The sequence below is a fragment of the Oncorhynchus clarkii genome, chromosome 28 (assembly GCF_045791955.1).
Source record: "Oncorhynchus clarkii lewisi isolate Uvic-CL-2024 chromosome 28, UVic_Ocla_1.0, whole genome shotgun sequence".
NCBI lineage: Eukaryota > Metazoa > Chordata > Actinopteri > Salmoniformes > Salmonidae > Oncorhynchus > Oncorhynchus clarkii.
In genome coordinates, this window is record NC_092174.1 from 2,996,952 (window position 1) to 3,009,141 (window position 12,190).

Consider the following 12,190-nt stretch of genomic DNA (forward strand, 5'->3'; position numbering starts at 1 on the left):
TCCTGCTGAAAGGTGAATTTGTCTCTCAGTTTCTGTTGGAAAGCAAACTGAACAAGGTTGTCGTCTAGGATTTTGCCTGTGCTTAGTTCTATTCCATTTCTTTTTATTCCCGATTGTGTGTAGGCCAGTGACACAAAATCTCAATTTAATCCGTTTTCAATTCCGGCTGTAACACAACAATGTAAAAAAAATCATGGGGTGTGAATACTTTCTGAAGGCACTGTATACTTTTGCACCTTAAAATACACTGCTACCCATAATTATTTTTTTGTTCAAACACTGCATACTGATATTTTGAACCCTAGCTATTGATATACAGTAGACATATTTCCAATGTAAATTGTATTTCCTCCACTGTAAATTTGCTGATAGACTCCTATGATGCATAATTGTCTTCTGTACCTATGCCTATATACTGTATGTAGACTATGTGTACATTCCTCTGTCTTTATAGTGTCTTTATATTTTGTCTATTGCTCTCTGCACCATTTCACCAAGTCAAATTCCATCTATATGTAAATGTTCTTTACGAATAAAGGTGATTCTGATTCTGACTAAAGAATGTATATTCGATGTGTTTAAGTGTTGTATTTGTATCACTGTTTTGAAAGAGAATTTAAAAAACAGTGATTTTATGAAAAATAAATACATCAAATGATAGACCAATAATTAGCATAAAAATGTATGCCATGCACTATGAACAAGAAACGTATTCGATGCATTTCATTGTTAGTATTCTGATTGGCCAATAGATGGCGATTCATACCAAGCCATGAAACCAAGCAAAATTGTTAACTGTAGTCTGTAACACATGGCTCTCCAACCCTGTCCCTGGAGAGCTAATGTCCTGTAGGTTTTCGCTCCAACACTAGTTGTAACCAACCTGTTTCAGTTTATCACCCAGCTAATTACAATGTGAGCTAGATTAAAGCTGTCGTGAAAATGTACAGGACGGTAGCTCTGAGGGAACAGGGTTGGAGAGCCCTGTTGTAACATGATTCCCTTTGAAGCCAAGTCCAAACAGATACACAGAGCAACATTTGGAATATCCTATATGTAAAGAATCTTCATTTTCACATCACAAAATGAAAAGTGAATGTAGTCGTTCATAGGATAAGGGGGAGGGGGCATGAGCTCTGGGGGCCAATGCGACTTTCATCAATGTCTATTTTTGTTGTTAATAAATAATTTTGACAGTAACCCTCAAATGTTTGAAAACGTTTTCATTTCCATATGTACTAGGAAGCTAAGTATTTGTTTCTTGGGATTCAAGAATGTGACAGATCAAAGTGCCTCAGGCCTTGAAAAATAAATAATTGAACTGATTGAAAGCAAGGTGATATCGGTAAACAAATGCCATGGTCAGGCTATGGGGCCAACATAGCAGACCAAAAACCTAATGCTCCTTAGGTAGTTCTTTATGAGTTATAGTGTAGAAAACATCTTTCATTGAGCCTCTCGCATTCTCCTTATTTGGCAACCTCACCACATTACGGAAAGAGATGAACTGTATAGGAAGTTCCGGGACAGGTCTTCTGGAAACCGGACAGTCAATAAATTGGTAGATCTAAACAGATTATCATCTTTAGTGGACAACAGTTCTTTAGGGCTCAAACAAAAGAAAGCAGTTTATGATTTTGATCATACTGGTAAACCAGCATTTGAGTTGTGGTTGCAATATCAACAGTCCCTTATCTCTGGTGCTTGGCATGCATAATTCAAGACTAATTTAAAATTGTAAGCAGCGCAATGGACATATAATGCACAATGTCTCAGAAAAGACTGTATAGGTTGTCAATACTCAGCATGGAAAACAGTCGGGCTCGCATCCTGGACCTGCGGTTGTGAGGCCGGTTGGATGTCCTGCCAAATTCTCTAAAACGACGTTGGAGGCGGCTATGTTAGAGAAATTAATATTCAATTCACTGGCAACAGCTTTGGTGAACATTCTTTCAGTCAGCATATCAATTACACACTCTCTCAAAACTTAAGACATCTTTGGCATTGTGTTGTGTGACAAAACTGCACATTTTAAAGTTTACTTGTATTATCCCCAGCACAAGGTGCACCTGTGTAATGATCATGCTGTTTAATCAGTTATTGATATGCCACTCCTGTCAAGTGGATGGATTATCTTGGCAAAGGAGAAACGCTCACTAACAGGGATGTAAACAAATTTTGTGCACAAAATGTGAGAGAAATAAAAAATTTGTGCATGTGGACCATTTCTGTGATCTTTTATTTCATCTCATAAAACATGAGACCGATACTTTACATGTTGCATTTTTTTGTTTTGTTTCCTGTATATAGTTATAGATGATAGGCTATTGCATAATCTAACAATAGTAAACTAGTGTTTTGAGGGTGGACTGACTGTATTATTTGGCATTCATAGACTGGTTTTACACACAACAACCGTTTGAAATCTTCAAATGGGGGGACTAGATACTTGCCTGGCTACCCAAACTCCTTGCTCCAGCCAAACGCTACACCACACCCACAGACTTTAGTTTCTTCTCTGCAATGAGTCTGAATCTGAGTACCCAGAACGCAAACACATTCTAACCGCTCTGATTGGTCCCAGAAACAAATGGGTTGAGCCAAAACCGTGTGTAAAGCAACGTTTTTAAAATTGGTCATTGCCTTTGATTCTCTGATTGGTTAGAAATGATCCAATCGCTGATGACTTTTGTACAACACTGTCACGTTCTGACCTTAGTTCCTTTGTTTTTGTCTTTTGTTTTAGTTTGGTCAGGGTGTGAGTTGGGTGGGTTGTCTATGTTAGTTTGTCTATGATTTTCTATTTCTGTGTTTGGCCTGGTATGGTTCTCAATCAGAGGCAGCTGTCAATCGTTGTCCCTGATTGAGAACCATATTTAGGTAGCCTGTTTTACATTGTGTTTTGTGGGTGGTTATTTTCTGTTTAGTGTTGTGTTGCACCTTACAGGACTGTTCGTTGGTTGTTTATTGTTTTGTTTTCAGTGTTCATTAAAATATTTAAAATATGAACACTTGCCACGCTGCACCTTGGTCATCCTCTCCTTCCCCAGACGACAAGCGTTACAGAACCACCCACCAAGAAAGGACCAAGCAGCGTGGTAATGAGCAGCAGCAGCAGCGGCCGGAATCGCAGGACTCCTGGACATGGGAGGAGATTCTGGACGGCAAGGGACCATGAGCACAGGCTGGAGAATATCACCGCCCCAAGGCTGAGCTGGAGGCAGCGAAAGCTGAGAGGCGGTGGTATGAGGAGGCAGCACGGCGGCGTGGTTGGAAGCCCGAGAGGCAGCCCCAAAAATGTATTGGGGGGGAACACGGGGAGTGTGGCTAAGTCAGGTAGGAGACCTGAGCCAACTCCCCATGCTTACCGGAGAGCATGAGGGACCGGGCAGGCATCGTGTTATGCAGTCAGGCGCACGGTGTCCCCGGTGCGTGTGCATAGCCCAGTGCGGGACATTGCAGCGCCTCGTATTGGCCGGGCTAGAGTGGGCATCAAGCCAGGTGCCATGAATCCGGCTCAGCGCATCTGGTCTCCAGTGCATCTCCTCAGGCCAGTATACATGGCACCAGCCCTACACATGGTGTCCCCGGTTTGCCAGCACAGCCCAGTGCGGGCTATTCCACCTCACCGCACTGGCCTGGTTACGGGGAGCATTCAGTCAGGTAGGGTTGGGCAGGCTCGTTGTTCAAGACCTCCTGTGCGCCTTCACGGTCCGGTCTACCTGGTGCCACCTCCACGCACTAGCCCTCCGGTGGCAGCCCCCCGCACCAGGCTGTCTCTCCGTCTTCTCCCTACAGGTGCTCCCGCCTGCCCAGTGCTGCCAGAGCCTTCCTCCTGCCCAGAGCGGCCAGAGTCTCCCGTCTGCCCAGAGCGGCCAGAGTCTCCCGTCTGCCCAGAGCGGCCAGAGTCTCCCGTCTGCCCAGAGCGGCCAGAGTCTCCCGTCTGCCCAGAGCGGCCAGAGTCTCCCGTCTGCCCAGAGCGGCCAGAGTCTCCCGTCTGCCCAGAGCGGCCAGAGTCTCCCGTCTGCCCAGAGCGGCCAGAGTCTCCCGTCTGCCCTGAGCGGCCAGAGTCTCCCGTCTGCCCTGAGCGGCCAGAGTCTCCCGTCTGCCCTGAGCGGCCAGAGTCTCCCGTCTGCCCTGAGCGGCCAGAGTCTCCCGTCTGCCCTGAGCGGCCAGAGTCTCCCGTCTGTCCTGAGCGGCCAGTCAGCCAGGAGCTGCCAGAGCCGTCAGTCAGCCAGGAGCTGCCAGAGCTGCCTGTCATGCCGGCGATGCCAGAATCTCCCGCCTGTCCGGCGCTGCCGGAGTCTTCCGTCCGTCCGGGACACATGGCTAGGGTCCCCAGTCCGAGGTCGGCGGCGAGGGTTGCCGTTCTTAAGAGGCCACGGAGGCGGTTAAGGAGGTGGAGAAAGACTATGGTGGAGTGGGGTCCACATCCCGTGCCAGAGCTGCCACCGCGGACAGACACCCACCCAGACCCTCCCCTATAGGTTCAGGTTTTGCGGCCGGAGTCCGCACCTTTGGGGGGGATACTGTCACGTTCTGACCTTAGTTCCTTTGTTTTTGTCTTTTGTTTTAGTATGGTCAGGGCGTGAGTTGTGTGGGTTGTCTATGTTAGTTTGTCTATGATTTTCTATTTCTGTGTTTGGCCTGGTATGGTTCTCAGAGGCAGCTGTCAATTGTTGTCCCTGATTGAGAACCATATTTAGGTAGCCTGTTTTCCATTGTGTTTTGTGGGTGGTTATTTTCTGTTTAGTGTTGTGTTGCACCTTACAGGACTGTTTGTTGGTTGTTGGTTGTTTGTTGTTTTTGTTTTCAGTGTTCATTAAAATATTTAAAATATAAACACTTACCACGCTGCACCTTGGTCCTCCTCTCCTTCCCCAGACGACAAGTGTTACAAACACCACTCATTTTGAAATTACCACAAATGACTTCAGTTATGTCAGTCTCAGACTGAAGTATGCAGCAAACATAGAGCAGCGGAACAATTCAGATTGAATTGTCAGGCAAACTAGATACATAAAGTGCTTTCATTTCTAAATCGTAAACCAGATACAGTATATATACAGTACTAGTCAAAAGTTTGGACACAGCTACTCATTCAAGGGTTTCTCTTTATTTGACTGTTTTTCTACATTGTAGAATAATAGTGAAGACATCAAAACTATGAAATAACACATACAGAATCGTGTAGTAACTAAAAAAAAAGTTAAACAAATCAAAATATATTTTATATTTGAGATTCTTCAAAGTAGTCACCCTTTGCCTTGGACAGCTTTGCACACATTCTCTCAACCAGCTTTATGAGGAATACTTTTCCAACAGTCTGGAAGGAGTTCCCACATATGCTAAGCACTTGTTGTCTGCTTTTCCTTCACGTTGTGGTCCAACTCATCCCAAACCATCTCAATTGGGTTGAGGTCTGGTGATTGTGGAGGCCAGGTCATCTGATGCAGGTCATCACTCTCTCTCCTTCTTGGTCAAATAGCCCTTACACCGCCTGGAGGTGTGTTGGGTTATTGTCCTGTTGAAAAACAAATGATAGTCCCGCCAGGCCAAACCAGATGGGATGGTGTATCACTGCAGAATGCTGTGGTAGCCATGCTGGTAGTGTGCCTTGAATTCTAAATAAATCACAGACAATGTCACCAGCAAAGCACTCCCACACCATCACACCTCCTCCTCCATGCTTCACGGTGAAAACCACATGCAGAGATCATCTGTTCACCTACTCTGTTTCTCAGCGCTTGATGGTTTTTGCAACTGCACTTCCGAATTGACTGACCTTCATGTCTTAAAGTAATGATGGACTGTCTTTTCTCTTAAATTATTTGAGCTGTTCTTGCCATAATATGGATTTGGTCTTTTACCCAATAGAGCTATCTTCTGTATACCACCCTTACCTTGTCACAACACAACTGATTGGCTCAAACGCATTAAGAAGGAAAGAAAATCCACAAATTAACTTTTAACAAAGCACACCTGTTAATTGAAATGCTATCCAGGTGACTACCTCATGAAGCTGGTTGAGAGAATGCCAACATTGTGCAAAGCTGTCATCAAGGCAAAGGGTGGCTACTTTGAAGAATCTAAATGAATATAAAATGTATTTTGACAGTGGTTGGTTACTACATGATTCCATATGTGTTCTTTCATAGTTTTAAAGTCTTCACTATTATTTTACAATGTATAAAATAGTACAAATAAAAAAAAACTTTGAATGAGCAGGCGTGTCCAAACTTTTGACTGGTACTGTATATCTGAAAATCCCAGCTCATTGGCTATCTACCTAGCTATGTTTCAAACCAATAGGTGGTCATTGGACCAAGACACTGTCAATCAAGTGAACGCTGCTCGTCTCATTGGTGCGTAATGATGACTGATTTTCATGGGCTAATTGACATGTTCTGTGGACAAAATGTAACGTAGAATGATGAAACATGTTTGGTTGCCTTCTACACTGTCTAAGGTTTGCACAGAAACCGAACTTGACCGGGTTAAGATGGTGAGGTTTCTGGCTGAGGATAGCTGAACGGCACCAGAGTTATTAGCCTCTCACTTTGCCAGAAGAAATGCAATTCTAATCATATCTAAAGCATTCCTTTAAAAGGTGATTTTTTGACATCTGAAATCCGGAAATGGCTCCTTGATATAAACTGAGTGGGACAGTGCAGGAACTCATCATTGGCAGATGTCAATGGACTGTCCAATGGCAGGCATCAATGGGCGTTTCCTGATATCAAGGAGAGCCAATATCAAGAAACGCCCCAAATTGTGGTCTGCAATTACACTATATTGCAACGTCCTACTGGGCAGACTTCAATTCAATGTCTTTTCCATGTTGATTCAACATAATGTAATTGAAAAGACGTGGAAACAATGGTCACTCTACCAGTGTGTACCCAGTGGGATAGGCCTATGTCAGTTTCAGTTTCATAAAATGATTGTGAGCTGCACACTCCATTATTTGATTACACGCGATGGAATCCATGTTCATATGCCTATTGCCTACTTATAAAACTCAATTGACATAGGCTGTTACTTTTTCACACTGTTTTATTTCACACTATTTGAACATCTCCGCAGCGGCAGTCCGCAGTCAGGTTTCAAACTTTAGGCTCCTTTGGACGGCAGGCGGGGTAAGAGAGGCAATCCTGGGGTGAGATTTACTTTACCATTCAAACCAGTGCTGGGTGGAGCTACAGTATCTACGGATGGAGTCACTCCAAACTTGGCTCGCCAGTCGCCTAAAATACTTTACTTCAGCAAATTGGACTATTTACCAATGTGAATGTTCGGCAGACAAAGTGTCCAGGTGCACAGCATTTGATCTCCCTCCATACTGAGTTTTATCGCGCAGCGTTTTTCGCCAATATCGGAAGACTGATTTTTATTTTATTTGAAATAACAAATGCTGATTTTGCTGGAAATGTAATCTATGAAACAAAGGCAGAAGTTGCAGAAGACTTGATTCCCTTTTCCCTGTCCCGAGAACTATTGGAAGAGATGTATTTCTGATCATGGACTAAAGAAGATGCCTTTGCCCTGTACATCAAAACACATGTTTTGCCTGCGCGATTAGCATACAGAGATCCTTGTGGATTAATTTAAGGACGATGGATAATTTTTTCACCGAGGTAAGTTGGCTATTAAAACTTTGTTGTACTAAAAACGCATTATTGAGTTACAAGTTGGTTATAATACGGCTGTAGTAAGAATTATATTTAAAGAAAGTGATGGAAAACAACTTTCATTCTTTTTTGGGGGAGCTGAAAGTTGATGCCATGTAACCCATGGGTAAAATACTTGTATTTATGCGTTCTAAGGAATACGAATGAATAGCAAATGTTCTTATTTCTGTAACATCGTTCCTTATAATGCAATAATGAGAGAGAGTTCATCAGACAGTGGTCGTAACGCTAGCTCGTAGATTTAGGCTGTGTGTCAAATGCTTCTGGATAAAACAGGGTTTGGACCTTTTCCAAGTAGAACTCTGGCATTTCCGTACCTTCGTTTTTTCACGTTTCCTCCTAGAAGACATCCTGCGAAAGCTAATAATAGAAGCAATAGAATATGGATTCAACCTACACCACTTGAGTAAAGGGAAGCTAATTAGCCGACTATTGACACTTGTTGATTTGACAATAGGCATGCATATTTATAGCCTATAGAAAACCCAAACACTATGATCCTCATTAATATGCCTACTACTGGCTTGTTATTACAGTTTAATAATGTTCGTTAAAGAACTGATAATGCTTTATACCTTTCAATATTTTAAATACTGTTATCACACATAGCATATTAGCTAAATGCTTTATATGTATCCTCTTCATAAAAACCTGAGATATTAAATGGTATAAAACATGGGATAAAACACAAAATGCTTGTAAGGTTAACCTGCATACAAAATTATCCACTGTTAAATCAACACTGACGGTGTTTAATTCAACACTGGTCCAGTGTCTACACAACACGTGTGGCAATAGGCCTAGCTGATTATTGAGATGATTAGCAATGCATCTAAAATATGTGTGTGAAAAAAAAACTGTGTCTTGAGTATCATTTGAAATGTTGAGACAAGAAGAAGGGGAGTGGTGTGTTGCAATTTACTGTTCGCTTTCTCGGTGTGGAAACGTTATTTGGAGAGTTCACAACCTGATAGACTTATAAAAAACACGTTTTGATTTATTTCATACCATTTACAAGTTTTGCCAATTTGTTCATTGCGTTTTGTTTGTGCGCAATCAGCATGTGTCTTGTTTCTCTGTCCTCTTAATGTTGACGGAGCATGCGCAACTGAGCACACATAGAAGTAGGCTAACTAGCCAGCTGCCGCAAATGTTGGAAAGTACCAATTTAAGATTCCTTCTCAGTTATTTTTTCTTCACCTCACTTTAAAATTATTATTATTATTTTTTACATCCAATGTGAATGATAATACAGTGCCTTTGTAAATTATTCAGACCCCTTAACCTTCTAAAAAATGTTACATTACAGCCTTATTCTGAAACGGATTAAAAAAAAATCTACACACAATACCCCATAATGACAATGCTAAAACAGGTTTTTAGAAATGTTTGCAAATGTATTAAAAACAAAAAACAGATACCTTTACGTAAGCATTCAGACCATTTGCTATGAGACTCGAAATTGAGCCCAGGTGCATCCTGTTTCCATTGATCATCCTTGAGATGTTTCGACAACTTCATTGGAGTCCACCTGTGGTAAATTAAATTAATTGGTCTCACAGTTGTCAGAGCAAAAACCAATCCAAGAGGTCAAAGGTCTGTAGAGCTCTGAGACAGAATCCTGTCGAGGCACAGATCTGGGGAAGGGTACCAAAAAAATTTGGCAGCATTGAAGGTTCCCAAGAACACAGTGGCCTACATCATTATTAAACGGAAGAAGTTTGGAACCACCGAGACTCTTCCTAGAGCTGGCCGCCAGGCCAAACTTAGCAATCGGGGGAGAAGGGCCTTGGTCAGGGAGGTGACCAAGAACCCGATGGTCACTCTGACAGAGCTCTAGAGTTCCTCGATGGAGATCAGAGAACCTTCCAGAAGGACAACCATCTCTGCAGCACCAATCAGGCCTTTATGGTAGAGTGGCCAGACGGAAGCCACTCCTCAGTAAAAGGCACATGAAAGCCTGCTATGAGTTTGCCAAAAGGCACATGAAGACTCTCAGATCATGAGAAACAATATTCTCTGGTCTGATGAAACCAAGATCAAACTCTTTGACCTGAATGCCAAGCGTCACGTTCTGGAGGAAACCTGGCACCATCCCTATGGTGAAGCATGGTGGTGGCAGCATCAGCTGTGTGGATGTTTTTCAGAGGCAGGGACTGGGAGACTAGTCAGTATTGAGGCAAAGATGAATGGAGCAAAGTACAGAGAGATCCTTGATGATAACCTGCATCCATGTTCAGTCTGGTGGCCTTCAACAAGTGAGATCCTAAGTGAATATGTTATAATTCAAATTAAGTTAAATTAAGTATTTGATGAGGCATTATTTTGAGGGCCTAGTTTTACACAAATACAGTGGCCTGAAACTCATGCTTTTCAGGCCTGCGAGTCACATATGATGGCTTGCAAAGTAATGTGTAATTCCTATTGGAATCCAGCCAGAGTGGGGATATCCAACATTTTTTTTCACCCACAGCCTACATTTAGAATGACTGCCAGGTTGAAAAGGATAAGATATGAGACTACCTAAACCATCTAACCTGGAAAAAACATTTCCAAGTAACAGATTGGATTAGCTTGGGAAAATGTACGTTATTTATATTTGAGTAGCATATGATTAATGAATCAGTCAATGTACATGCAAAAACATAGATATTGAAACAAACAATTCTAAAGAACATCCTGCAATAGAACATGCTGGGCAATATGATAATGATGGTGTGGTTTTGGTTTAACACTGGTTGTTAATAGCAAAACTGTTGTTCTTTTTGACTAATGAGTGTTCATTTAACACTTAAAGAGTTCATTTAATACCTGAATCAACACAAAAAAAATGGGGAAGGGTACGTTGAAAAATCAACAATAGGTAACACTGGCAAATTTGCTGTGTGAGTCAGGGAAATACGGTGTCGAAACCACAGTGTACATACAATTTTGGCATTTATTAGGATCCCCATTAGCCACTGCAAATGCATCATCTACTCTTCCGGGGGTCCACAATGACAGTTGATTTGTGAAACCTGTATGATGAAAAGAACACCACTCCCTTTTGATGATGCAGGTATAAGCTCCACCTGAAAAAGTGTTGATGTTTGAGTCACACCTGAATATCACTTTGCCCCAAGCGGTTATTGCACCACCACTGACAGTTGGGAACGTTGACTTCACCTATCTATCTATCTATCATTACGTATGATGTGTTTGTTTATTGGCGTGGGTGTGGCTGAATATAAAAATACAAAAAAATCAATTTCCCCCTCAGGTAGAAAAGGCATGATCATCACCATAACCAACCAAAGTAGATAAACAAGTAGAAGCAACAGTTAGTTGATATCCTTGTTGCATGACCACAGAAATTCTGAAAACAGTGAATATTTCTCATTGCCAGAAGCAGGCAGGCCGATATTTGAGACTACTCTGTGTGAGCCTGCCTGCTTCTGGCAATGAGAAATATTCACTGCCTTTATATCTCTCAGTTAATCTCTGCCTGAAACAAAGCCCCCAGTCTTTAAGGAAAAGGGCATTTGACAAGGAAACAAACTCGCTTCCAACCAGTAAAGGTAGTGCAGAGAATGTAGATTAGCTTATTTCCCCCTGGTAGATACATATAGATATATTATTTTCGGTCTTGATATTCAAAAGTCAAAACACTGGCTGGCTTCAAGGTTGAGTGTTCATTCATTTAGTGGTGATAGACGGCACTCACCACTGGCCATTTTATTGTACGTTTCCATAGATTGGTAAGATAACATTCACAAGTAGGTTTTCCTGTAGACTGCAACCTTCTCCAGTGGCCAGTCGGTCTTGACACAGCAGAGTCAGACGGTTCAATGTCTATCAGCACTGTCAGTTGAATGGGCTTGTGTTTGTTTGAACTGCTGTGTTGTGGGCGGACTTGCTTCAAGATAGCTTGGGCAGACTTCACTTTCCACCTACAGTGCCTTCAGAAAATATTCCTACCCCTTGATTTATTCCACATTTCGTTGGGTTACAGCCTGAATTCAAAATGGATTAGAATGGATTACACACAATACCCCATAACGACAAAGTGAAACATGTTTTTAGAATTGTTAGCAAATGTATTGAAAATGAAATACAGAAATATACTGTAAATCGACCACCCAGGAACATTCAGTGTTTTCTTGCTGAGAAACCTTGGCCTTGTGTTTTAGCTTATTGTCCTGCTGAAAGGCCATCTCCCAGTGTCTGGTAGAAAGCAGACTGAACCAGAGTTTCTTCTAGGATTTTGCCTGTGCTTAGCTCCATTCTGTTTGTTTTTTATCCTGAAAAACTCCCCAGTGATACAGCCACCACTATGCTTGAAAATATGGAGAGTGGTACTAAGTAATGTGTTCTATTGGATTTTCCCCAAACGGCACTTTATATTCAGGGCAAAAGGTTTATTGCGTTACCACATTTTTTGCAGCATTACTTTAGTGCCTTGTTGCAAATAGGATGCATGTTTTGGAATACTTTATTCTGTACAGGCGTCCTTTTTTTCA

At 42.2% G+C, this 12,190-nt stretch overlaps 1 protein-coding gene across 1 annotated transcript in view; it reads left to right on the top strand.

The window, feature by feature from the left end:
• Positions 1 to 7,241: 7,241 nt before the first annotated feature.
• The window catches only part of LOC139386658 (myosin X), a 261,409-nt gene continuing 256,460 nt past the window's right edge, over positions 7,242 to 12,190 (top strand). The window contains exon 1 of the mRNA XM_071132429.1: positions 7,242 to 7,637. Coding sequence (XP_070988530.1) covers positions 7,617 to 7,637 — 21 coding nt within the window. The 5' untranslated portion in view covers positions 7,242 to 7,616. The remainder of the gene's footprint in view (positions 7,638 to 12,190) is intronic.